This window comes from Mirounga angustirostris, unplaced genomic scaffold (genome assembly GCF_029215605.1).
Source record: "Mirounga angustirostris isolate CCGP_5_RB_7025 unplaced genomic scaffold, mMirAng1.0.hap1 SCAF_6, whole genome shotgun sequence".
NCBI classification, from domain to species: domain Eukaryota; kingdom Metazoa; phylum Chordata; class Mammalia; order Carnivora; family Phocidae; genus Mirounga; species Mirounga angustirostris.
This window is the reverse complement of record NW_026991714.1, coordinates 153,884,448-153,911,497: the sequence shown is the minus strand read 5'-3', so window position 1 is coordinate 153,911,497 and position 27,050 is coordinate 153,884,448. Positions and strand designations below refer to the sequence as shown.

At 63.2% G+C, this 27,050-nt stretch overlaps 1 protein-coding gene across 4 annotated transcripts in view; it reads right to left on the bottom strand.

The window, feature by feature from the left end:
- Positions 1-216: 216 nt before the first annotated feature.
- The window catches only part of PWWP2B (PWWP domain containing 2B), a 32,289-nt gene continuing 5,455 nt past the window's right edge, over positions 217-27,050 (bottom strand). Inside the window, exons 2-4 of one of the 4 annotated variants that reach the window (XR_008506410.2) lie at positions 21,927-23,536; positions 18,269-18,383; positions 217-7,996 (exon numbers count right to left, since the gene is read on the bottom strand). Coding sequence is in view for 3 of the 4 variants with exons in the window: in XM_064595488.1 (XP_064451558.1) it covers positions 21,940-23,536; positions 24,329-24,381 (1,650 nt within the window). In the remaining variant the exon portion in view is untranslated. The other 3 variants (XM_054508477.2, XM_064595488.1, XM_045879111.3) reach the window with 3 other exon arrangements.

The window sequence follows — 27,050 nt, the reverse complement described above, 5'->3', positions numbered from 1 at the left end:
ATGTCCGAGGTCCTGGGGATTTTGTCCCTCACCGAAAGCACAGATGCGTCTGTATCGTGGTCCACGTGTGGCAGACACTTCAAAAGTCCACGCTTTCCACAACCTCAAAACCACGGCGCCTCTCGCCTGCCAGGAGCACGCCCATCACCACATCACACGTCTGCTTCTAGCGTTTTGATAATTATTGCCAAGTAACTGCTTTCATTTGTGAGCACGTGTGTCTTTATTCCTTTAAAACATTAATGAACAGGTGGAGCGAAGGGGGTTTTCAGGGCAGTGAAACGATCCCACGGGACACCATCATGGTGGATTATGTCACATGCATTTGTCAAAACCCACAGAACAGATGGCTTTGCACAGTGACCCTAGTGTAAACCGTGCACATTATCCAGAATAATGTCTCAGTACTGGCTCGTCGATTGCAACAAAGTAGCACACTCATGCAAGGCGTGAAGAACAGGGAGGGAAGCCGAGTCCTGTGAGGAGGAAACTCTACTATCTGCCTAACTATCCTGTAAACCCAAAGCTACGCTAAAATATAAGGTTCATTTAAAGTCTATTAATTATGAAAACAACTGTCCCCAGGCTGCCAAAGCCCCCTCCTCCCCAGGGAGCAGCGCGGGACCTGGGGACCGCCAAGCCCTCGACACGTCCCAGGGCCACTGCCCACGGCCAGTGACAACCACGGGACAGAGGACACCGGAAGCAGGATGGCGAAGAAGGTGCAGTCCGTGTTGACACGTGCATGCAAGCATGCGGCAACCGCCAACAGCCCCCTCTGGGACACGCCCAGAACGTTCCATTCCCAGCTTTGCAGATCTGAAATTCTTCGTTAATGCTTTTCATTCTGAATGCACGTGTGGTTTAATCTCAGCATTGCTTTCAAAAAGCTCATTTCTGAAAAGAAACAAGGTATTGGCGTTTCTGCAGCGATGTTTAACATCTGTCGCATAGGCTGGATATCGCCCTGGCGGGTGAAACACTCTCCACTCCCAGTAAATACTAACCCAACCACAGATCCCTGGAGAAAGAGATACATTTGCTTGTGAACGACCATCCGTGCTGTCTGTTTAGATGTATAGCTCTGGCAGGATTTTTTTTCCATTTTAAAATCTCAGAGCCAAATTCAGTTTAACAAGCTAAATGATTAGTCTACTTCAGAGCTAATGTGTTTAAAGTTGGAATGGAACACATCAAATATTTCAAGGAAAAAAGGCACAATATGTGAATCAGAAAGCAAGGATTCCTCTAGAACTAAGCTGAGTGACGGCTGTTTGTGGGGAGTGCGTCAGCCGGCGGGGGCTCGCTTGCTCGCTGTGTGACCCGTCTGGACAGAGCTCTGAGGCCCCAGTTTGCTGCCCCGAGAACACAGCCTGATGCAAAAACCAAGGCCCCATACTAAGACCACAGGCCGGGGAGCACTCGTCCGCCTGGGCGTGCCCTCCACGTCCTGCCAAAGCCACATGCTAGGTCACTGAGAGTTTTATTCCCCACTGCGAGATGGCGGTGGGGACATGGGTGGGCCCGGAAACACAGCGGGCTCAGCCAGGGAGGCTGGTGACCGGAGCGCCAGGTCAAGGGATCAGGCGCCGGTGGGGTGGACCCAGCTCTTGCCTGAAGGAGCATCCCACGGGGGCTTGGGGCTTCTGGGGCGTGACGCTGAGTGGCCAGGCCAGTGGGGCTGGGGACAGGCTACAGGTGGTTGCCCGAACGCCTCATCACTTTCCTCTCCAGCCTCAGCGGAACAGTCGTGATGGACCGGCGGACCTCAACTCATCCTATGGGCACCGCTGGTTAGGGACCATCCCCAAGGGAGACGTGTGACCAGAAAGGCAGCTTGAACTGTGTGACCGAGGAGCGCTTGGGTTCTGCCTGTGCCCCACTCCCACCCCCGCCTGGAGTCCCAGCCCCGCCGGCTACCCTCTCAGGAGCTCTCTGGCGGGTGGGGGGGAGGCCCGCATCCTGCCGGGTCGGGGAGCCGGGCCCCAGGCCAGAAGCCAGGGTCTCACTCAGTGCCTGCTCTTCAAGGTCACAGCGGATCCCCTGAGATTGCAAATCCGTCACGACACTGTCACGAGAAGGATGCAGTCTCCCGACCCTGAGGCCCACACGGAGTTGCTGCTTGCTCCTGGCGGCCAGACAGACACAGCCGATGCCCGCCGAGAGAAAGCTGCGTGAAGAAAACGTGGCGCTCACACGGATGGACGAAGACTCGCGGGAGACGGAAGGAAGCGCGGACAGGTGCTACCAGGCACACGGTCGTCGGAGACGCTGCGCTCCGTGAAGGAAGCCAGACACAGTCCACAAAGTGTAGGACTCCATCTGCACGAACAGCCCACAACAGACAACCCCCGAGAAACAGATTGCCAGGGGCTGGGGGACGGCTGTCGGGGGCCGATGGGCGTGTTCTAGAATATTCTAGAAATCACTGCACTGCACACAGTGAACAAGAGGCCTGAAGCCATGTCCGCTGCCTCTCAGTAAGCGTGTTTTTGAGAGAACCTCTTCCCTGTCTCCCTGGGGGGCGGGGCGGGTGGTCTGAAGGGCTCCCCAGACTCTCGTGCGTGTCTCTGTTGCAAAACCATCATACCCTAAAAATACGCAGTGAATTGCTCAAACAAATCATTACGACCATTCTCTCTGTGACAAATAGCCATTAGGAGCCTCAGGCTTGAAACTGAATCCAGATTAGGGACCTGGGGTCTGGGACCCTATCACAGCAGTTGGCCCTAAATTCTCCCCTTCCTGCTGCCACATGGGTGCCGGTCCTGGACACCGGTCCCCAGCGGAACCGCAAGTGGTGGGAGTGAGGGAGAGGGGAGGGAGCTGATGGGAGCTGGTGGTTTGGGCAGGGCCTGAGGGACCCCCTGAAGCAGGACCCAGCTGCCCCCAGCCTTCTTCCTCGTGGGGGACGGTCCCCTCCTGCTGAGGCCCAGTGCAGGACCAAGCAGCCCAGCCACGGCTCTCCTCCATCCCCATGGTGGTCTGCAGCCCACGGAGTGCCACTCCCACCGTGAGGGGCTCAGGCTCTCCCCTGTGCTCCCCGAGCCCCCAGCCTGCACCACCCCTGGTGCTGCCCACACCCGTCCACGGCCCCTCACCCCCTTCTGCAGGCCCCCATCCTGGGCCCCACCCTCAGCGCTCCCCGGTGCCCTGCGCGTGGGGCGGGGGGCATGTCTGCTCCTGGCCCTCCTGGCTCCCTCCTCCTGTCTGCATTCCTAGCTGTTCCCTGAGGCCCAGCTCACACCTAGCTGGTCAGGATGCCCTCTGCCTGTCGACACCCCTGCCCTGATAAGGACTGGATGTTTGTTTCCCCCCAAAATCCAAATCCAGGGGTTGAAGCGTAACCCCTGATGGGCTGGCATTTTTTTTTTTTGGAGATGGGCCTCAGGGAAGCAGTTCCATTTAGATGAGGTTGTGAGGGTGGGGGCCCCATGGTGGGGTTAGCATAAGAGCATAAGACGAGGTACCAGGCTCATTCTCTCTCTGTCTCAACCACCCAGTGTCCAGGGCTTTGGGGTCCTTCAATCCGGCAGGCCCCTCCCCCAGGACGGGCCTCAGCCTAGCCTCAGCCTCCTTGTCAGCAAGATGAGGACCCTGATCCCTGACCCCCCTTCAGGCTCCTTAGGCTGCACTCAGGTTTGGGGCCCCTGGGTCCCTGCCCTCAGCCCCACCGAGGAGGGAGGGGAGCCCCCTGCCCTGCCTCCCTCACGTGGTCAGGGATGTCCAGTCCGTGAAAGCACAGGGTCGAGGGTGCTGGCCGCCCTGCCAGAGGCCTGAGGGCCTTCCACTCTGATCTCTGCTCTCCAGGGTGAGGAGGCCTGCTCTGGCCACAGGTGGGGCTGCGAAGGGTGCCCTTGCGGGTGGCGCAGCAAGGAGGCGGCCCTGGTGACAAGTCACTGACTGGACCCAGGACTCCAGGACCCAGAACCCAGAAAGGCCACACAGGCCCCGGCCTCAGGCCGGCTGATAGCTGCCCCACAGCGTCAAGGGGGTCGAGATGCCCGCGGCACACACCCCGGGCCGAAGGCAGAAAGGGGGTGAGCCCCCAGGATGTGCGTGCCCTGGGAAGGTGAACAGAACCTCCTGGGTGGCGGGAGGCCGAGGGCCGACACCTACCAGTGCCCAGAAAGGCCCCCCAGGGAGAAGTGTGCAGAAGGCCCGTCAGGTGAGGAAGGGGGGAGGGGAACTGCATGAGATTTTTATTTTCTTTTCTACGTTTATTTTACTAATTTTCTTCCACCCAAAGTGGTTATTTTAGGATGAGGGAAGCAGAACCCTTGCAGAAGGGGGAGGGTACCAACTGGTACCCCTCCCCCCCATACCCTGGCATGGTGGGGGGAGGGGTGGTGGGGGAGGTGGCCACCTCTGCAGGATCCCGAGTGTCCAGGGCTTTGGGGTCCTTCAATCTGGCAGACAGGGGATGGGGAACCAGCTGGAAAATGTGGGCACTTGTGGTCACTTGCAGGTCCCTTGCATGGCAAAGACCCTCGGCCACAGCGAGGACTTGATATGTATCTCCTCTCCCCCACCCCCACTGCCCCCAAGAGCAGCCGAGCAGGACACATGTGACGGATTCCTGCACTTTACGGGGGAGCAGAAGCCAGCTGTCCTAGGGCCCAGCTCCCCCCAACCCACCACGTCTGTGGCCCAGGCCCTGCCCCCATCGTGAAGCCCAGGCTGCCCGAGGCCCAGGCCCTTAGGCAGCCTCACACGGCCCCATATGGCCAGGTCATGAGCCCATGGGGTCCGAGGGCTGGAAGAGGGGGTCGGTCTCCCTGGCAGGGGCAGGATGAGCCTAAGCCTCAGGTCCCAAGTCCCTTCAGCAGTACCCTGAGTCATGCCCTCTCCAGGCGTTGGCTCCCCAACTAAACAATGGGGTAGCACCCCCACATTGCCTGTTGCAGGGACCAGCATAGGACGCTGGTTTCCGGGGCTGCTCTGCAAGTCTGGGTCTCCCTCCTCCATCCGAGGGCCCCTTCTATAGTAGAGGAAGCCCCTCCAGTCCTTAGACCCACCACCAGCCCCTCCTCAGACCCCCCCACAGCCAGCAGCAGTGTCCCTCTGCCCTGATTGGCTGGTCTGGAGAGACACTGAATGTCTGTCACCCCAGGGTGTCAGGTGGGAGCCAGGCCCCTATAAGCTGTGGGCTGTGGGCCTCCACTGTCCTTCTCCTCAACACGGGTTCAGCCCAGAAACGCCGGTGCTAAGGATACCCCAGGCCCTGGCCCCGAGAGCCCACGTGGGCTCAGCCCTGGTGGCAGTTCCTGCAGCGCTGTCCAGACCATGGGTGGCAGCTGGGGACTGAGGCCTCTGGCAGCGAGGAGATGGGCAGAAACGGTCACCTGGCTGGACCAGCTCCCGCAGGTGGGATGCAAGAGAGGCCAGGACCCAGAGCGGGCAGGGCCCCAGGATGGCTCCCGTTGGCCTCCCTGATGCCCCCAGCCTCACACTGCTGCACACCCCATCTACACCCAGGACCTCATCACCCTGAGCAGGCTGGCCGCTCCCGCCCAGGCCATGCTCCTGGGTGGGGTCCCTCTGTGCAGAAGGCGTCCCCCGCAGCCCCTCCCAAGCTGGCAGGAGCCTTCCTCCTCCGCTGAACCTTCCCCAGCCAGCGCCCAGCACCTCTCCCCAGAGCACTCCTCCTCCCTGGGAAGCCCACCCTCTGCCTGCTGCCTTTGTCCCCCATCCCTCACATCCAGGGGGTGGCAGGGTACCAGATTACTGGGCACCCAGGTGTCGCCAGGGACCAGCCCCCCAGTTCCTGGGAGGAACGACTGTCGCACAGACAGGCGAGGTGTGGCTACTGTGAAATCAAACTGACAAGAAAACGTGGTTAATTTTCTGCTTAAAAGAAACAGCCACAAAGACAAAAAAAAAAAAAAAAAAAAAGCTGTCTTTCCTTTTAGTTAGAACTGCTGCCCCTGCATGGCCAGAGACCAGTGCACCCCAGCTGCGGTAGAGGTGGGGAGGGGAGTGAGGCTGGCTCTCATCCAGGCCCTCTGGCCGGCAGCCTGGGGTGCCACACAGTCCTGGGCACCCAAGCCAGCGGGCCGCGGGACACGTGGTGGAGACCCCAGGCCACAGGCAGCACTAGGTGGCATTGGGCCATGGGGCACAGGGCAGACGAGGGACCGGGGAGCCCCAGCCTGAGGGCTGTCTTGGGGCCAGGCTGCAGCCTGCAAGGTTCCCGCTGGGAGGAGGGCACCGGCCTGTGTCTCCTGCAGGGGCCCTCACTGGGCTCTGGAGTTTGGGGCAAGGGTGCCCAGATGCAAACCCCCACATTAGCGGTCATCCCCACACCTGACCATGGGGGCTGGTTTTGCCGCTCTGACCCGCAGGCCCTGGGCTGGGATCCTGGGCCAGGCAGTTAGCGGTGAAAGTGCCCAGTCCAGGGCTGCGTGTGGCCGTCCAGCTCAGGGACCCTGAGTCCCCACCATTCCGCTTGAGACACGTGCTTCTCCAAGGAGCCATGCCTAGCTTCCCAAGAACACTCCCTCTCTGCCTTGGTACTGCCCCCGCCCCCCAATCCAGGTGTTACCTCACAGTGGGCACCCAAGGGCTGGGCTCAGGGCCTTAGGGCAGCTGTGAGCACAGAGGGCCTGGGCTCTGCTGGACCCATGGAGCGAGGGCAGGGAGGGGGCTTCTGGGGGGGGAGGGAAGGGGAGGATGGCACCATCTCTCCGTCCTCCAAAGCACACCCCCGCCCCGCCGCCCTGCTGGACTCATGTGAGGTCTTCCTCCCAGCAGTGGACCCTGGGGGTGGAGGGCTGGAGGGGCCCGGACTAGAACAGCTCCTCCCGAGGATTTCATTCCGGTGGGATTCTGGCTCTGCTGTGACACCCCCCCCCCAACTTGGAAGAGTCAGGGCCAGAACCACGGGCACCACGGGGGAGGGGAGTCCTGCCCTCTTCTGTCCTGAGAGCACCAGAAGATGCCCCCCACCCGCGCACACTCCCAGCCTGGCCACGAGCAGTCCAGCTGGGGCGGCGAGGCCCTTAAAATGCTCTGGTAAGACCAGGGACAGGCCAAGCTGCCACCGTCCTCTCTGGGATGCCCCTCAGCTCGAGTGAGCAAGCCAGGAAACCAGGAGACGGCAGGTGTCACTGGCAGGAGAACAAGGCCACCCCGTTTGCAGACTTGCTGCCCCACCCAGGGCAGCCGCAGGGAGCAGGTGGGGAGGGGATGCGGCCCCCCATCCTCCTCCCCGGGGCCCTCTGCTTCTCAAAGCTGCCGCGTCCCTCCACAGGCCCGTCCTCCCGCGACGCAATGAGAGCGCCCCAGCGCAGCCTCAACACAGACCTCCCTTCACTCTCGCTCATGTTTAAACAAAGAAAGAGCAGAACCCATTTTCTGTTTCTTTCTCTTTTTGGTCTTCAAAGTGACAGAAAGGAGAGAGGAGCCCACTCTTACAAACACGGGGCCAGGTTGCTTTCCTGTGGAAGTCTGAACGTTCCCAGAGCGGCACCCGCCCCAGGCCCACAGCCTGGGGAGCCGCCCAGCTGTGGGGGGGGCACGGCGGCCCCTGAGGGCAGGTGCTGGGCACCCGGCGGGACCCTGGCTTTGGGAGGGACATGGGGGAGGCAGGGCCCCCGGTTCTCAAGTGCACAGAGACCCCGTGCTGGGCCTGGCCCCAGATGCCCGACGCGGGGTGCCCCGCCCCCACTCCGTGGCGCCCCCGCGGGCGCGGACGAGTCGGCAGCAGCGGCGTGAGGCTGGGCTCCTGGAATTTCATAAACCAGAAGAACTGAAGTCTGAGTGAGGGGAATAAATACATTCAGTGGAGAGGAACCGCTCTGCTAGTGGGGGCCGTCCTCCGGGCTGGACACAACTCCTCTCTGCGGAACCGCGAGCAGGCAGCCTCCCCGGGCCGGGCATGTTCTGCACACAGCTGGCCAGAAGGCACGCAGGGTCCCTCAGACGGAATGGGGGACTTAGAGGGCACCCACAAAGTCGGAAGCTCCAGAACAGCTGTGCTCTCATCGTCGATGACCTTGACGGAAGCAGAACGGGAAAGAGGTTACCTCGGGGTCAGGTGCTGAGGGCCCAAGCACTGGGTCAGAGCACCCATTGCGGGTCTGTGAGCCATGTTTCTCAGGCTCTGCCTCGCTAGGGATCCCCAAGGACCCCCAGCTCCCAGTGGCCCTCACCACCCCAGGAGTCCCACCTCCCTGGTGCCCGCTGTGCCTCCTGGGTGGGGTCTCCCGACCCTGCACCCCACCCGTGTCCATCCCACCTCCCAGGGACCCTGAATTTCCCAGAAAAAGGCACAGGACCCTTGACTAATTGGAAGCCCAGACCACGGGGCTCTCCGTGAAGCACACAGGGGTGCTGAGGGGAGGCCTACTGTTCTAGATCCTTCCGGCTGCTCACGGCCTGGGGGGCTGGGGAAGCTAATGGCTGTGCACATGGCCCTGGGGCTCACAGCTTCAGGAACCCCAACGTGCTACCATCAGGGTGTGTGACTGATGCCTTCTGGAGAGACACGCCCTCCGGGTTTGGGGGAACCCTCTGGGGTCGGGGGGCAGACCCTCGAATAAAAAACCTTCCCCAGGCTGGTGGGAAGTCAAGCTTCAGCCCTGCTTCTCGATGCGTCCCCACCTCCCATGTGACCACCCAGGTCCCCAGAGAGCCGTCCCTGAGCAGGCGGCCCTGGCCGCAGGGGCACATGGGCACCTCAGGCTATATCTCAACACCAGACAGCAGCCAAGCCTGCAGGAGGGGAGCCCGCCCAAGGCCAGCAGCCTAAGGGGGAGCATTCTCTGCCACAACTCCCCACTTGCCCATTAGTCAGGGGTGGAGGGAGACATGCAGGTCTGCAGGGTCACTGGGTCACAGGAGGCTCCTGGCGGCGGGGGGGGGGGGGGGGGGGGCAGCCAGAGGCCGGTCCGGCCAGACAGGGGCTCCAGGAAAGGGGGCGCCACAGAGCGCCAATGACTGCAATCCCGTGGCTCTTCCCACCAGAAGGCATGGTGTCCCCCCACCCGGGGTGCCCTGAGGCCACCACAAGGAGCAGAGGTGACAATGAGCCTGTCCTGGCTCAGCCCCCAGGACGGAGCGGCCGCGACGAGGTCCCGATTGTCGAGACCACCGTGCTGGGAGGAAGCGCAGACTGCCACGCGGAGGGGCCCTGGTGCGCCTGCGAGAGAGAGAGAGAGAGCGAGAGAGAGAGCGAGAGACAGAGGAACAGAGAGAGACAGAGCGTGCACAGCCATGCGCAGTCCGAGGGTGGGGCACCACGCAGAAGTGGCCACAGCAGAGGAGTCCACGGCCCGGCGCCCGGCGTGGCCAGGACCCCACAGAATCGGAAGAAATGCGGCGCCCGCGACGTCTGAAGCGGCTGTGTTCGGGGGAAGTTTGTTCACACAGTGATGGCATGCATGTCTGAAAGCACTGGGAGATTTGATGTCCCTGATCTGGGCACAAATAAATGGTAAGAATATAAAAACTAGGCAGCCCCAAAATGAGGCAAATTCAATTCCCAGAGAACAGTCCTGGTGATCCGTGTGGACACGCTGTGAATTCCCATGTCCACACCGAGTCTCGATTCAGCCCCCACCTGGTGCTTGTGTGTGTGCGTGCCAGGGGGGCGGGGGCTTCTACGATTGCTCCGTCTTCATTTTCTACAGGAAAAAATGTCCGCGAACGGCGCCTCAATTGAAAAATCATGGAATAAGAAACAGCAGGAAAGTGCCTCATTTCGGACTATGGAGATGAATTCTCTCATTACACACTTTCTATCACTAGTGGGCCTTTACAAGTTGAACATACATAACGCCGGTACAAATAAAACTTAAATGAAATTATGTTCAGGAACGCCTTATTCTCGTGTGAACCGAGAATCAGAGCCTTTTTCCATTTACGCAGAATAAAACCCCTGGAGATAGAGAAACCCGCGTGTCTCCCGCCCGCCCCTGCCGCTCCTCCACCAGCACCGGGCTCCCCCCTTGCTAGCCCAGTGCCTGAGCAGGGGTCAGGTCCCCAGGCCAGCCCTGTGCCCGCCACACCTGCCCAGGGGGCTGGCCTGGAGGGAGACAGGTGGTACAATCAGGTGGCTGGAAGGAGCTGGGGCCCAAGCAGCCGCAGGGATGAGGCTGGGTGGAGGGGGCAAGGCACCGACCTCCCCACGCAGAGCTGCTGGCCGTGGGACAGGGTGGACATGGTGGATGGCCCCGCCCTGCAGTGTCACCGAGGCGGGGGCTCACTGCCTGCTCAGGCCCGGACCCACCATCAGGTTCCTGGGGGCCCAGGAAAGACCCCGGGGCTGAGGCCTGAGAGCAAGCAGCCCACCGGTGAGCGGTCTGGCTGGGAGGGGGAAGGAGGGACTGCCCATCCTCCTCTGTCCAGAATGGCCAGGATTCCAACGAGCCGGAAAGGCCCCCTCAGTGGCCGCAGCAAGCCACACTCACCCTGCCCCGGGGTCTCAGGGGGTGGGAGCAGCAGGTCCCAGGGGGGCAGGAGGGGCAGTGGGCACAGAGAGAGGACAGTGATGACCACGGCCCTGGTGGTCTGGGGGGGCGGACCGGGGGCAGCTTCCCTGGGTTATTTCTATTTTGACAACCCCGGGGGTGCCATCACCCCAAGGGGCTGAGGCTAGAGGGGCTCCAGACCCTGCCCAAGGTCACTCAGCCAGCTTCGATACCAGGCTGCAAACCCATGTCCCAGGGCGGCCAGAACAAAGCACCACAGACTGGGCAACTCCAAACACAGAGTCCCTCCCTCCGTCCTGGAGAACAGATGTCTGGAATCGAGGTGTCCCCAAGGGGCAGCCTGGTCTTTCAGAGGCCTGAGAAGGGGACCCCATCAGGCCATAGGCTTCCCTGGTCGTGGAACCCCCCCCACCCCCGCAGTGTGGCTGGACAGCAGGCTGAGCACCAGGAGTGAGGGGCTCCCAGGTGACAGGTGCCTCTGCTGGGAACAGTCCGCCCCAAGTCCAGGCCTGACCACCCACCCCGGCCCCAACCACAAGCCCTGCAGGGAAGGCTGGCTGTGTCCAGACAGGCTCTACGGTCCCCTGGCCCGCGAGGGACGAGGCCTGAGCAACATACACTCAGCGGGCAGAGGTTTCTGCCCTGCCCTGGGGCACAGTCCCTTCCCTGGCCAGGCAGAGGCCCTGACTCGGGGTCCCCGAGGAAGTGTGCCCCAGAAGAACGTGACCTGCTGTCGCTGGGTAAGCTCTGCTGGGGGAAGTCTCAGGGAAGCTGGGTGAGGGAGACGGCCATTGTGCGTGGACTGGACGGGGGGCTGGATGGAGCCCCCGCCCCTGCTCCCCACACCCGCCCCCACTCTGGCCCTGCACTGCTGAGGATGGCAGACTCCCAGCGACTGGAGGAGCAATTCCTTCCTGAGAAACACGCACCAGATTGTAGCCGGGCACACAAACCCATTCCTGTTCACCTCTCCCTGCGGGGACGCAGCTGGGACCCCCAGACTGTTCCCGTTCCAGGAGGGGTCCAGCTGGGGTCGGCAGCCCCACCTCCACAATCCCTCCACGATCGCGGGGAGCTGAGTGCAGGGGAGAAGCAGTGAGGAGAGGTGAGGAAGGGCGTCGGGGTCCGGGGAGGTCACAGCCCATCACAGGGGGACCTGCCGGGGGGCGAAGGGTCAGCGCCACCCAGAATCCACCGGTCACCCCTTTCCATTGAGTGTTTCAGGGGCTCCCATCAAAGGCAAGCACACTTCACGCCACTCGGCCCCCGGAGATCATTAAAACTGCCCACGCCCCGCTCCACGACCGACCTTTCGAGCCGTCCGTACACATCCTTCAGCCGCCAACCTCCTTACAAACACGGGATTCGAGCGACCTGAGGAGGGCTGGTCGTCTCTCGGTGTCTACCGCGGGGGACAGCGGCTCCTGGAAGCCCCCCGGCTTGGCTGGGCCTCCATGAGAAGAGCAGGTGTTCCTAGAAATCTGGAGACGGCCGGGCGGGTCCCCTGCTCTGCTGTCACCCCAGCCAGGAAACCCCTCAGCATAAGCTTCTTTCCTCCCCCCGCCGCGGGCCCGGACGCCCAGTCCCAGAGCAGCCCAGCCCCCTGCTGTCCCTCCTACCACCACCCCCCCGCCCCGACTTGGAAACAATGGCAAAGGTGAGGTCACCACACAGGCTCCGGCCTCTGTGCGAGAAAAGCTCGTTTTTCCCGGGGCTTCCTGGGCAGGGAGACGCCCTACTGGCCGGGAACCAGCCCAACGGCCCAGCAGGCTGCCCCACCTGCTCTGGGAGGACGGCTTCCCTGGTGTCCCCGGGCAGGGCGCTGGCTCCCGCGCCCACCATGCAAGCGCTCGGACAGCCCCCTGCCCCCGTCTGCCCCTCAGGGCCCCAGCGGAGCGCACAGGAGCTGCGTCCCCCACGGGGCCCCGAGGTCACCACCACGGGCCCCGCAGTCGAGATCGGCTGAGGCCGCGCTGCCCGTCTTAGACGCTGGTGCCCCAGGGACCGGGTCCTCCGTTGGGGCTTGCGGGGAAGACGGCGGTGACCAGGAGGGCCTGGGCTGCGAGGGCATCGGGCGGGAAGCGTGGCGCGAGCGGCCAGCGCTCAGGCCCCAAGACGGGCGACCAGACCTGCGGCTCTCCGCACTTAAGGCCTGTTCACCCAACTGCAGCCAGCTGCACATGGTAGCATGGGTATAGCGGCCCGTCGGGAGCGGGAACCCCCGCGCGTCCCACAGCAAGGCGAAGGCCCACAGCTGCTCGCCGCGCCACCATCCGCAGACACAGAACACGTGCAGGGCCCCCAGGAGCCACGCAGATGCCCGACACACACGACCCCACCCCTCATAAGTGTCCACCACGCAGTGGCCACTCACGCTCCCACCCTGGACCTGTGACCCCATGCCCAGCCCCAAGAGCCCCACAGCACGTGGCCTTCCACGGGCCACACACACAGGCACTCTGCCCCTGGGCCCTGTCCCTCCAGCTTGGCTCTTGGCCAAGCACGGCCACACCCTCAACCCTGCTGAGACCAGCGTGGCCTCTGTCGTGGACCGAGCACCCCGCTCTGCAGGACGAGGCCCTACACCACCTGTTTGGTCCCCATGGTTCCTGTAGCCACATACACCCACACCGTACTGCAGACCCAGGCCCAGGAAGGAAATGGGGGTGCAGCCCTGTCTCCCTTGGGAAGTTCAGAGACGCCGGCAGGAGGCCTTCAGAATCAGGGTCAGTCACGCCCACTGGAAGGGGACGAGTCCCAGGAATGCCCGCATGGGAAATGCCAACTCCTCCATAGCGCAGGATGGGAAGATAGCTGTTGGGAGTCAGGTTTCCCCAGGATACCCACAAAGTTGACAGGCGGCCCACACCTCGTGGTCCAGAGGCCCAGGCGCCCGACTCCCAGCCAGTGCTCCCCCTCGGTGCGGGGAGGGCCCCCGGGAGGGCCTGTGATCCACGTGACCTGTCCACGTGGACGTGGGAGCCTCCAGCTCAGGGTTCATAGTCCAGAGGTGCCTCGGGGAGATGCCAACCTGCCCACCTGCCCCAGACCCTCTTCCCAGGCTGCCTCCCCCGTCCAGTTACCCTTCCAGCCATAACTGGGGAGTATCTCCCCCATGCTGAGGGCGCAGGGACATAGCAGGCAACTGGCTCTCGTCTCCAAGGCCAAGGCAGGGCCGCCCAGCAGCCCCTGGCAGGCTGGATGCACAGTGCAGAGCCCGGCCCGGGAGTGAACCCTGGCTCTGTGCCCCCCATGAACTAGTGTCCCCATCTGGGGAGCCACGGCCCATCCCCTGGGGCCACGGGCCCCTGCTGCCACAGTCTGAACTCACGGAACTTACCTGACGGGGAGACCGCACACAGAACAGGGTGTGGGGTGAGCACGCCGTGCGGGGCTTGTCAGGCACAGCTGTGCACGGGGAGTTCTGGGAGACCCTCCCCAAGGAGGGGACACAGAGCCACGGCTTTGAGGAAGAGGCGGCGGCCAGCAGGCGTGGAGTGAGGCAGGCACTGAGGCTTTGCCACCCGGTGCCACGAGCCAGGACCCAGGGAAAACCTGTGTTCTCGGGGGCCTCCCTGCCCTGGAGCCTGCAGCCCCACCGCTGGATCAGGTCGGAGTCTCAGGTCCCCCAGGGCCTGTAGGACACAGGCACCTTCCTGCTTGGTGACTGCTCCCACCCCCAGCTCATAGCCTGCCTTGTCTGAGGAAAGCACGGACAGCCCGCAGTCCGTAAGGATGCTGATGAACAAGCTGCGGTGTGCCCGTGGGCTCTGCCAGGACGAGGACGTGGTCTCTGCCCATGGCCTCTGGCCATGGCCACCAGCATCTTCTCGGTGTGGGTCAGAGGGAAGGCGAGGCACGGGGGACTAGGGATGCCGCTCAAGCCTAAGCGGGGAGGGGGGCTTCACGTGTGTGTCTGCTTATGTCGCAAACGTAGGAGGATCAACCACCGCTGAGCCAACGCTGACCCCTGTGCGGTACTCCAAGTGGGCCTGGTCGCATCGATTTGACGTGGGACCCTCAGAAATGAGCACAGAGCTACGAAACACACACCAGAATGTACAAAGACAGGAATATGTAGAAGGGGAAAGTAGACTGAAATCAACGACTCTGTGTTTTGAGCTCACAACAACCAGAGAGAGAGGATTTGTCTGGATGACTTTGGAAGGGGAATCAGGGCCCCCAGCCATGCAGGGCCAGACCCCAGGGACAAGACGATCCACAAGGAAACCTTGCAGAGTCCCCACTAATCGCCCACGGGTGACACTGCGGTTCCGTTGTTTTGACATGATGACCTATGACACGTTCCACGGAGATTAGGTGGCTGGAACATTACATGTCAAACACACGGCATAGTACATTTAATATTCCACATACGATACACACGCTAACGTTTACACGGAAAGTTCACACAGGTGACCCTTGAATAACAACGGGGATTAGGGTGTGGCCCCCCGTACGCTCAAAACTCCATGTATAACTCTGACTCCCCCCAAATGTAACTACCAACAGCCTGCTGGGGATCGGAGCCCCACCGACGACTCAGCCACCGAACAGGTATGTTGTATGTTGTGCGTATGACCCGCTCTAGTCTTACAACGAACTCAGCTAGACGAAAGGAAGTGTTATTAAGAAAACTGGAAGGGAGAGAAAAATTTGCTCTTACACATTCACGGTACTGCGGTGTATTTCTCAGAAAAACCTGCCTACAAGCAGACCCGCGAAGGTCAAGCCCGTGTTGTTCAGAGGTCAACTCTAATGACGTGAGTTTCACAAAGAACCAAGATTTTCAGCATAAGAGAGAAGAAATGCAAATATAAAAGTTAAAGAAGTAAAAATTCCAAATGAGAAAAATCAGTCACAAAGTCACGATCTCTCTGTCATTGGCAGAGGCTAGAAACAGCCGGGAAATAGCGGGGAAGCTCAGGGCCCCTCATGGCAGGAGGGGTGGCCAACATCTGTCCCCGGAGAGGACCCAGGACCCCCTGGGGGAGGGCCGACCCCAGGGCTGGACGGGAAATGCCCACCGCGAGCCGGAATCCCGTCAGGCACAGAGCACGGCCGTTGCCAGAGATGATGCGGGTGCTGGTGAGCTACCCGCCAGGGACGGGACAGTACGAACACCAAAAGCCATAGTATTTGCGTGGATGGAAGGGAGTCACGAGCTCGTGTGACACACACACGCCCAGGACAGAGCTCACTGGTTGCTCTGGCGAGTGGTCCTGCCTTTGTCCGGTAAGACTGCACCTGAGTTATGGGGCGACCAGTGTCCCTGCAGGATGGCTAAGCAACGGACAGGGTAGCAGCGCAGAAGAAGGGGGGCCGCCTGCAGGGCCCCTCCACGGGGGTGCAGTGCGGGTCCTTTCCCGAGTGCCCTGGGCCTCTGGGTTGGGGTTCGGGCCAGGGGTGCAGAGGCGGGGTGGGGCCAGGGCTGAGTATTTGGAGCTGGGGTGGCATGGAAGCCATGAAAACCAGGGCAAACGGGGCTCTTCTGCCAGGCCAGGCATCTCACCGGGGGAGGGGCACCTGCCTGGACGCCCCCTTCCCCCACCCCCCACCAGGAGAAGTCCCCTCACCCCAGGCACCCGGTGCCCGGAAGAGCAGCTGCAAACACCCCATGAGTCTCCTGGGCACTGCGTAGCCGCTGCCCCTGCCTCGCCCACCTGCACCCCACCTGGCCCCCCGGCCCTCCCAGGCACGCAGGGCCCGGCCCGGAGGAGGTGGCAGGGATGGTGCCAGCAGCCGGGAGGCGGGACGGGGCCTAAGTTCCCACAGCAGGCTCAGAATTATAGGCCTTCGCTTTCCTTTGGGAACAAAATAATTACAACCTTCACCGAGGACCTGAGTTCCCTGAAAGCAACGCGGGGAGTCCGCTAAGAAACCCATCTTCAGAAGTGGAAGTACCTTTTTATTTAGGGTTGGAAAAGAGAAAAGCCAGTTTGGGGCTTGCAGCTCAAGGACCTTGTTCCAAAAGGGAGAACCCACAAGGAAAGTGAGACCGCGGACCCAGGGTCTGGACGCCTCCGCCCCAGCCCCACCAGCAAGAGCCACACAAGCTTCCGGCCTCCGTGGGGGTGACCCCGCCAGGCAGGTGTGAGGCCAGGCCCCGCAGCTCCGCGAGCGGGGTCGGGCTGGCTCTCCTGCGGGGGCTCCGTAACCCGGGAGAAATGAGCACCATGGAGCTAAAGCGCCAAGTGGCCCGTGGAGCTGCCAGGACCCACCGCCCACACGCACCGCCTCCCGGGCAGGGCGGTGGATCCTCTGGAACAAGTCCGTCCACCACCGCACAAGCCCCGCAGGCTCCAGTCTCCCACCAGTGGACCCCTCCCTGAGCCCAGCGGGCCCGTCGAAAAAGAGGCTGGTGGGCCTGAGCGGGGTGGACATGCAGGCCCCTTATCCTCCTGTCTGGCCGTGGGTGAACGGGGCCCCACACACTTCAGGTCCCAACCCCTGGGACTGGGGGACCGTCCCCTTCAGTGGGAAAGGCGCTGCAGGTGTGACTACACTAGGACGCTGGGATGAGGCCACGCTGGGTCACCCACGCGGCCATCCTGGGGTCCCTGCAGGACACTGAGGAGGAGAAGAGGCCACGTGACCACAGAGGCAGAGGTTGAGGAGATGCCGTCACAAGCCCAGGGACTCTGGGAGCCCCCGGGAGCTGGAAGGAGCCTCCCTGGAGCCTCCAGAGGGAGTGCAGTCCTGCTGACACCTTGAGCTCGGGGTCGGGTCTCCAGAACCGTGAGAATAAAGTCCTGTTCTTCCGAGCGGCCAGGGTGGGGGGACAGCGGCCCCAGGAAGCTAATACATGGGATGAGGCTAGCCCCAAGGACGCCCAGTGACGCTCAGTGAGTCACGAAGTCCAGTCCTGGAGTTACCCAACCCCTGGCACCGCGAGGGGGATGGCTGTGTGACCCCAAAAAGCTCCTGCCCTCCAACACCCCGGCCACCGAGGCAGGAAGGGAAGTGCTGGGGCCCTTGGTTCCACAGGAGGCTGGACAACAGCCCTGGGGCCCTTCCCGCTCACACGGAGCCTGTGAACTTCCCACTGGCCCGAGAGGCCGGGAGGGGCCCCGGGTGCCCTCCTGCCCCCCACCCCGGGCCCCGCCACAACAGAGCACCACCAACAGCCCGCCCACCCCCCAGCTCTGCCCAGGAGGGGCCCCAGGCTCCAGAGGCCCATACATGGTGCCGTCGTCGGGGCTCCCAGGACACTGGGCCCCTCAGGGCGTGCTCCCCATGACTGTCAGTAACGGCTCCGACCCTGCCTCGTGGGCCCCGCCCATCCGTGAGCGCCCACTGCCCTCTCGAGTCCGTGGCCCACCTGCCTCTCTCCTCCACAGCTTCCTCCGCCCTAGTGGCCGTTCTGTGGGGCCTAGATGGTTCCCCAGCTCCATGACCCCAGCCCCAATGTTCCTGAGTACTGGGCCCGAGTCATCTCCCAGCCAAGACTCAGGCACTCAGGCCCCAGCCAGCGGGGGCCACCTGGTCCCCAGTGGTCCCCAGTTCTCAGGCCCCTGCTCCTCACTTCGCCCCTTGCCCTCCATCGGCTCCCCATCCTGGCCTCAGCTTCTGTCCTCCTGCCATTCCTCACCTCCTGACCCCAGCTGGGGTCTTTTCAGCCCAAACGGGGCCATTCACCCCTCTGCCTAACGGCCCCCATGGTGTCCTTTGCTCCCAGGACAAGGCTGCCTTCTGGGCCTCAGCATCCCCACGCCTGGCTGCCTCCTCCCCTATCCTGGAATGTGCAGGCTTCCTCCTGCCACAGGCCTCGGGCTTGCGCCCTCCTTCTGCCTAGGATGCTCACCCCCCAGCCTATTAGCTCACGATTAGCTCACCGTTCGCGCTCAGCCATATGTCACCTCTTCCAGGAAGCCTTCCCGGATCCCCAGTCCAGGTCAGCTTCCTCGCCAGATGCTCGCTGGGGGGCCCTCGTCCCTTCTCAGCACGTTCCTGTGTGTGATTATGCACAAATTTGGGGGCTGTGATTCACAGGGTGAGGCCGCAGTGACACTGTGTCCCCTCTGTCCCCCATCTAGTGGAGCTCTCGGCCCGCCGGGGGCGGGCCGCCACCCTCAGGAGGAGTCGTCATCACCTTTCAGGGTGGGGGGCTGGCCCCACACTCTCGGCTGTCCCCACCCCACCTGCAGGACGAGGCCCTCTGGCCAGCCGAGCCCCTCAAGGTCCAAGTCGGAGGAGGATGCCCGCCCATCCAGCCAGGAGCATGAGCCCGTCCCCACCCCAGGAATGCAGCCTGTGACCCTCCCACTGCCCTCCCTGGGGGGCCCTGACAGCCTGTGTGGGGGGGGCAGGGCACGGGAGGAGCCCCTGTGAAAACAGCCCCCACGGAGCCAGAGAGGGCACAGTGGCCACCTCCAAAGGCGGCCGCCGACAGGTCACTACCAGGCGCCCCGGGGACCCCTCACTCACCACCCAACCCGAGAGGCAGGTCCGTCACTCGGAGACAGACAGGGAAAATGAGGCCCGAAGTGCTGGGCTGCTGGGGCCAGAGCAGCAGGCGACCAGCCAGGCCAGTGCCGGGCGGCCCTGTGTCTGTCCCTGGAGGTCAGGGCCTTCCTCAGGAGGAGGCCCACGTCCCCCCAGGCTGGACTGGTGCTCTGGGGGCAGTCCCTGCTGAGGGCCACTGTGCCCTCTCACTGGAGCCCAGCCAGGCCCCCGGCTGGCCTCTCACCACTGCCCTGGCCACCACGTCCCAGGCCGGCTTGGCGCTTCTCCGGAACGTCCCTGGGGGCACCCCAGTCAGCTGAGCCTCCAGCCACCCTGCAAGATGGGACAGAGGAATCTCTCTGGACTGGATGCTGGGCACGACGTCCCTGGGAGGGCCCTGACCCCGCGGGGTCGGCTGGGATGCCCCCTGACTGGCGCCGGGGGGCACTGCAGACACCCATGTCCTTGGGGCCGCCAGCGGCGCCTGTTGGGCTGGACATGGCCTAAAGTACAAGCTTCCCCGGCTGGTCTCCCTGCCCGAGCTCCAGGCCCACACAGCCCTCCTCCCGGGGGGCCAGCTACCAGCGACCAGACAAGCCCCATCAGCATTGTACACACGCTCTGCAGGGCAGCCCCCTGCACCAGACCCCGCGGCCCTTGGCTCGCCCAGAGAAGCCCACCGTCCCCACAGAAGGCGGTTCCCAGTTTCCCCTTCAAGGAGCAGGCCAAGGGCCTGGCCCCCAAACAGCATCACGGACAAGCAAACTTATCCACCAGGAGAGCGCCGCTCACCAGTGCCAGCCGATTAAACACCAGCTGGTGTGGCCCTCAGAGCAGTCTTCCATCCTCAAAACACAAAACTCAAGCCAATCTGCCAAAACCGCTTTGTGCTTTGGTGCTAAAAAGATCCAGCATCCTACGCTCCCAGAGCTCCACGCACTGCTGGGGAAGCATGGTGCTGCCCAGAGACCGAGACACACACAGAGACAGAGAAGGAGAGGCAGAGAGACAGAGAGAGCCAGAGGGTGAGGGAGGGAGGGAGGGAGGCCGCGAGGGAGGCAGGGAGGGAGGGAGGAGAGGCCAGTCTGTGGGCACAGCCCCTGTAGCAGGGAAACCCGTCTGGCCAGATTCTTCCCTCTGCTTCCAGGTAAACACAGCCAGCCCTGAACACGCTGGCCAACGTTCTCCAGGGGAGGGGGGCTCCCTGCCCCCCAGGTGGGCTCACAGTCCCTAGTAAGCGCCCACTGTGACCAGGGATCTGAAGGTCACTCTTGAGGACTGACTGCTCACCACGTCCTTGCCGACACCGGCCCACAGCTCACGGGAAAGGGGCAAGTGGGAGAGGTGCCCAGATTCCACACTGACCCCCGACCAGGCCAAAGGCAGGAGGGGCCTGGTGGGCAGCGAGCCTGGGCTGGGGATGGCAGACGGCACACAGATGGGCAGGACCCCACAGAGGGTCCCCAGGCCCCCAGGACATGCCCGGAGCAGGAAGTTGCGTCTGATCATTCTCCAGACCCCTTCCCTCAGGTGAGCCGGCCAACGGCCCCACAGGGTGCCCCCACTTGAGACCCTCGCTGGCTCGATGCCAACAGGTTGGTGCCATGGCTGTGCCCCAACACGAAGACCCAGAGCTCACAGGGGCTATGCCTGGTTCTGGAGAGGATAGGCTTGTGTCTGGACCCCTGGGAGTCATTCAGGGCACTTGACTGGGACTGACACAGGAAGCAGTGGGGGGAAGGGTAGGGACAAGGCTTCCAGAGTCCCGGCTGTGACCCTGCCCCGGTGCCCCCCTCATCATCATCGCTTTCTCAATCCTGGGCCCCCCAATCCATGTGGCACAGCAGTGAGGGGGTCACGCCAGGTGCCCCACAAACCCCTTCCCAACCACATATCCACCAGCCCCGCTAAGGCCTGAGGGCTCGAGCTGGGGACTATGGTGCCAGACAGGAGGATGGGCAGGTGGACCAGACCAGGCAAGGTCAGCTGAAGGTCACAGAAACCAAGGCAGAGGCCCAGCTAGGATGGAGGACCACTGATCTGGGCACAGCCCCGCCTCCCCGCACCTCTGTTTCTGCAGGCATTAGGCCACGGGGTCAGGAAGACGGCCGTGGCCTGACCTCCAAGGAGGGACCCCACCACACACCCTCTGGTCCAGCCCAGGCCACCTGCACGGGACCCACCTCCTCCCAAGGGGGAGGCCACGGAGGGGAGCTGGCTCCGGGAGGTCCCCACTAGGGCCAGTGACCCGCTGGACACCCCCTAGTGCGCAGGCTCCAGAGCTGGTGGCAGCCATTCGATGAGACCATGCCCAGCACTTCCCTGTGCCGGGTCCCAGGGGACGCTCACGGCAGGCAGTCTCTGTCCCTCAGCCACTTCCTGACACCCCCACGTGGTATGTCCACATGGACAGACACCCAAGGAGGACCCTCCTAAGGCCCGTGGCTGAAGATCCTACAAAGTTCTCCTGGAGAGGAGTCGGAGGGCAAGACGCCGGCCCGGGAACACAGCCCAGAGCCACCTCCGGGAGCCCAGAGCGCCTGGCCGCCACAGGCCCAGGAAGGACCCACACGGGTGCCAGGCCGGTCGGAAGGGTGGGGGGCGAGGGCCACCGGAGTGGCATCTGAGGGCCTGCAGCTCAGTGCCCTTCCTTCTTCCTGAGTCAGGACCCACCTGGGAACAGGAGGGAGAGGGGCCACGGCTCCAGTCCAGGGAGAGGGGAAGCTGTGTCCTCTCAGAGTGCGTGGCCCCCGAGGAAGCCCCCACCCCACCCCTCGGTCAAGACTGCCATCTTTAAACCTGCTCCTTCCTTGGGGTGGGAAGGCAGATAAAAGGGTAAGCAGATCCTTCACGGCAACACAAACTGGGCCTGTTCTGGGCACGGGCCGCGGAGGCCGCTACTTTGAAAGCCTCTCTCCGGTGCCCGGCGAAGCTGAGTGACCCTGGCCATGAGCAGGACAATTCTCCAAACGGCCGGGCGCTGGAAGTGGCCGGAGGCCGCGGCTGGGAGCAGAGGGCCGCCAGAGCCCAGCCCCGGCGCGCACTCACCTGGTCGCCCGAGTTAGGTCTCAAACTGGGTTAAGAGCTCCCTTATTTCCGGGGCCACGTGCTCGGCGGCGTTGGCAGCCTCCGTGATAGCCTTGCGGTACATCCCCTTCTTCTTACGGTTAAATCTCAGTTTGAAAAACTCAGAGAAAGGGGAGAGTTTTGAAGTAGACAAGAACGACGTAGTTGGAGAACCAAACCACGAGACTTTCGCTTCTTGCCAAGAGGGCTCCCCGTCCTCCTTCTGGCTAAGACTGAGGTCAAGCACACGCGCTGGCCACCAAGGGAAACCGTGAATCTTACCCCACACAATGTCCCCTACGGCCACCGTCCTCCCGTCCTCGGTAACGCACTTGGAGACGCTCTGCGTGTGCAGCCGGACCGTGAGCGGTGGGACTGTCTGCCTCACGTCCTTGGACGAGGACCGCAGCCCAGACGCACCGTCACCTGACGACAGGTCACACGTGTCTGGTGATGTGACTTCCGAGCTGGACGATTTGGACTCGTCCAGGCTGTCGCTGCTCCACACTGACTCGCTGGCACACTCTGTGCCCCGCCTGGGGCAGGTGGCGAGGAAAGCCAGGCTCTCTTGCCCGTGTTGGCCTGGGGGACACTGCTTGAAGTCCTCATCCTCGCCAGAGCTTCCAGAAGAAGAGTCCAGCAGCCCGCCGCCGGCAGAGCCGTGGCCGAGGAGCGCGGGTGAGCTGGCCCGGGGGCCTCGCCCGTGGCCATTGAGCGCCTCCACCAGCTCGGCCCTGTAGACGGGTTCCCGCTCCCCAGCCCCCCGGGGGTCGGGCTTCAAGCGGATCTTGGGGGGCGGCAGGTCGGTGCCAGGGGGCCCGGGACGCGTCAGCTTCAGCCTGGGGATAGAGGCGGAGGGCCCACCGGGATCCTGGCTGCCCCCGTGCAGGGCCTGGGAGGGGCAGAAGGGCTCCAGGGACCCGTGCACGCGGGAGGGGATCTCCACCACCTCGCCTTTGCCCTGCGGCGTGCTGTAGGAGATCTTGATGGCCGGGCTCCGGGGGACCTGGGCCTTGTCCTCCTCCCGCCTTTCCCTCTTGCTTCTCCTCGTGCTGGTGGCCGTCGTGTCCCCTCCACCATCAGGGTCCTCGAGCTTGCGGGGCTCCCTGTTGGGGCCGGGGCCACCGCCCACCCTCCGGCGGGGCCGAGGGGCAGCTGGGGGGCCGGGGCTGGCCTCGGGGGGGCTCAGAGTGCTCTTGCACTTCTCACAGAGTACTTGGCGCGGCCGCAGGCGGATGGGGCTCAGGGCGAGCCGGCCTGGGTCGCGGTTACGGGACAGGCGTCGGCGGGTCCTCTTGATGGTCCGGGGTGGCGGCTGCGGTACCCACTGTCGGTAGGTGCTTCTCAGCCAGAGCGGGGGAGGGAAGGGAGCGCCTTCGAAATACGGCGGGAACGGTGGCACAAGGGGTGGGGGCGGCTTGGGGTCTGCGGTCTCGGGGGGCTGTTCCCCACAGGGAGGCGGCGGAGGGCCCGTCCCTAGCTGCATCGCCTCTCCGTCCTGCTCCTTGGGGGCCGGGCCGTGGCAGCCGTTGACAGGGGGGTCCTCGGGCTGGGGCAGCGGAGTCGACAGGGGCAGGCCGAAGAGGCCGGACCTGGCAGTGGGGAGACAGAAGGGGACAGTCAGGACCATGAGGACACCGCTGCACCCAGTCCCCACCCCCAGGGGCCCGGCGGGATCTGGGCACTGGCATGTGCCCCGAGCATCTTCAGGTGCCTCCAGGTTCTGAACAGGGGCAAACGCCCCTGCGTGTCCCCCATCTGGGGCATCCCAGGGGAAGGCATGTGCTCTATGAAGCCTGGGGACCAGCATGAAGGCCACCTCTCAGGTCTGTCAGGCACCGGTGTCCATATCTCCGTTCACGTGGGCTCGCAGCTGGAGACCTCCCAAGACCCAGTGTAGGCGTGGGGGCCCTGGAAGCCTGAGAACAGGGTCTGGGGAGTCTGGGGTGCTGTGACATGGCCTGACTGGGCCTGTGTGGGGGGCTGCTCTGTGGCCAGTGGCCCCTGGTCACCGGCCTTGTCCACCCACTTTCTTCCTCCCCGAGGGAAGACCCCAAGCATGCTACCCATGGGCCCAGGTGCCTGCCATGTGCGAGGGTGTCCGGGGGTGGGGGCTGCCATGGCGGCCATGGACAGAGGACAGGTGTCAGCCAGAGCCCACTCCCTCCTAAATGCTGAGTCGGTCCCAACAGTCTTCACTGCCTGCAGGTGAAGGTGACAGCCACACCAGCCCTGCCCACCGCAACCTCAAAGGACCACCCCTCCTGCCTGGCACTGCCAGGCCCTTCCCTCAGGACTCCAGCTCCAGGAGGGGAGTGAGCCAAGCGGCATCGACGAGGCCATGTGACCCACGGGAAGGGGACGAGAGAGGGCAGGAGACCCACCTCCCTCCCATGGAGACCCCCACAGCCAAGGCCAAGGGTAGGGTGGCTCCCATAGGGTTCCCCAGCCGGGACCTGCCCAGCTAGAGGCCTGCTCTCTCCCGGCGAAGTGCTGGGCCACGCAGCCTCCTCTGGGCACCTTGGGGGGCGGGGGTCTTGTGCACCTGCGGGGGGTTGTTGATGAACGTCAGCGGGCAGAGCGCCTTCCAGAGGGGAGGGCCATCCCCGAGGCCCCATGCTGTGGATGTCGCTGCATCTAATTGACCAGTGACCCACGGTGCAGCAGGAAAACATAGAAATAGTAAAAAACCAGCCCAATACTCCATACCTTTCTCCAGTGGCGAGCACCATGACTTTTCAACAAACGTGATGCAATCTCGCAAGACCGCTTCAGCTAAAAGCTGTTGTTTTTGTAAGCACAAAAGCAGACTTCCACCAAGTTGCGGGAAACAAGGCTTAGAACACGACACTTCTGTCCCCACTCCCCACTTCGAATCTGACCAGAGTAGAAATGACAGATGGACGCTTCCACTGTTTCAATTTTCAAATGGTTTCCCCATTTGCTGTTCTCCAGAAGCATCCAGGCAAGCTGAGAAGGGCCGACCGTCCATGACATCACCGCCCCCCGCACAGCCCCCAAGCGCCAGGGCCGGGAGCCGGGCACAGACGGGACGGAGGGCATCGCCTCCCCATGGTCTTCAGGGCCACGAGATTGACGAACTAATAAACATGGTGGCAGGTCTGCATGCAAACACTGCCCCATTTTTGTTTAATTCAAGTTCATGGGAAAAGCCTGGAAACTGTAGTTTTCCTCCTTCCCATCAGGTTCTCATCTACCTGTGGCCATGCCCTGAATCTAAAGTCCTCGTGGGTGGGGCGGGGGGGGTGGTGGCAAGGGGCTCACGTCTTCTCTTCATGACCAGAGAGTCCAGCAAACAAAGGTCCATGGCCACCTGGCCCGGGCAGCCTGCTCCTGCCCTTTGTGTGGCCAGAGGGCTGACCTGCCCGTAACCTGTGGCCAAGAGGAAGGGAAAAGGCGGTGGGGGGAGCAGTAGGGCCAGCTGGGGAGAGGGACCACCCAGCTCCCTCCCCGGTGGGATTGTGCTCTGGTGGCTGATGAGCCCCACCATCCCCTCCTCATCCTCCTCTGGGCATGTGGCTCTTCACCTGCCCTGTGGCCTGGGACGGCTTGTGCTGCGACCCCTGCAGCCCCAGGCCCTGCGTCCTGGCTGACCAAGCGGCAGCAGAGTCCTTTCCCTACGTAGGTGCTGACTGCGTGTGCACACGGCTTCCTGCATCTCAGCCATCGTGGGAATCCGGCACTGGTGGATTTCCACACTAGGATGGGCTCAGACTCTTGCGGACCAGCGGTGGGAAAGGGGGCCCCGGGTCATTCCCTCACCTGGCACTGGGTGCACAGACCCCACGGCCCCAGCAGCCAGCGCCGGTTTTCTAAGTCAGGATTTACCGGCACAGAGCCACGCTTGCTCGCTCGGGCTGCCCTGGCGGTCTTCCCGAGCTGCACGGAAGCCAGGCCCAAAACAGGTGCTGTGCGGCCCGCTATGGAAAGTCTGCCGGAGTCCAGGTGTGGGAGACAAGCCCCTGCCCAAAGCTGCCCACACCCCCAACCGCGGTCGTGACAGGCAGGTGTGTCAGCAAACGTCACCCTGAGTCCCCGGGCATCAGAGCCAGGACTGGACCCCACACAGAAGTCAGCCCCTGGTTCTTTTGCCGGGCATTCAAAAGCAGCTAAAAACTCTTGAGCGCTAAACTTGTGCTCATACGAAGGCACACGCATTCACTCACCCTGAGCTCCTGGGCCACATGCTCACTGCCCCTTGCTGTGAGGGGTGTCAGGGTCCCCTCCATGTAACCCACAGCACCCCACGAAGGGGCCTCCGATGCAGGGGGTGTTAGCAAGGAGAGAGGGGAGGCCAGGGGGTCCCCACCCCGGGCAGCAGTGGTGCCCTGCCAGAGGGTGACATCCAGAAGACCCGCAGTGCAAGAGGCCCCCAAGGAGCCCCTCAAGGGACAGCCTCGGCCCCGCGGGCAACACCTGGATGGCACACTGGCCCCTACACTGAGTGGGTACCCCAGCTAAGGCTGAGGCAGAGAGCACCCCAACTGCCACCCTGTGGGCGTAAGACAAGGGCCACAGGGAAGGCTGCAGGACCTCTAAGAGGACACCCTGTCGGCAGGTCTATAGACCACAGGGGTCCCACAGCAAGGAGGGGTCCACATGCCAGGCAGGATCCACATGCCTAGACCTGGAGGGCTGTTCCCAAGGCCCCCCAAAGCCTACTTCTGCCCACTTTTGCAGGCACTCAGACCATGAACGGGGGGGGGGGGGGCGCTCACTCATACCCTCCCCTTCATCTGCATCCCCACCCCCCCAGGCTTCTTTGCGGTCAGCCTGCTCGTGAGACTCCCCTGCCCCCTGCCCCCAAGTCTGTGCCAGTGCAGACCCCCTCCTGCCAGGCTGGGGCCCAGGGCACCCCAAAAGCAAAACCCCTGGACAGCCACTTTCCCATCACCCTCTACCCAAACTAACCCGTCGTCCCCCCAGAACCCTCCTCTGCAGGAGCCAGCCCACCCTGGGGGTTGTGCAGTCCTCTCCTGCTACAGGCAGGCTGGAGCGGGGGTGTTGGTGGGGGGTGGTGGAAAGTCCCCCTATTCCCGAAGGCCCCAAAGTTGGGTCCAGGGAGGTTTTTGTCCCCGGTTTATG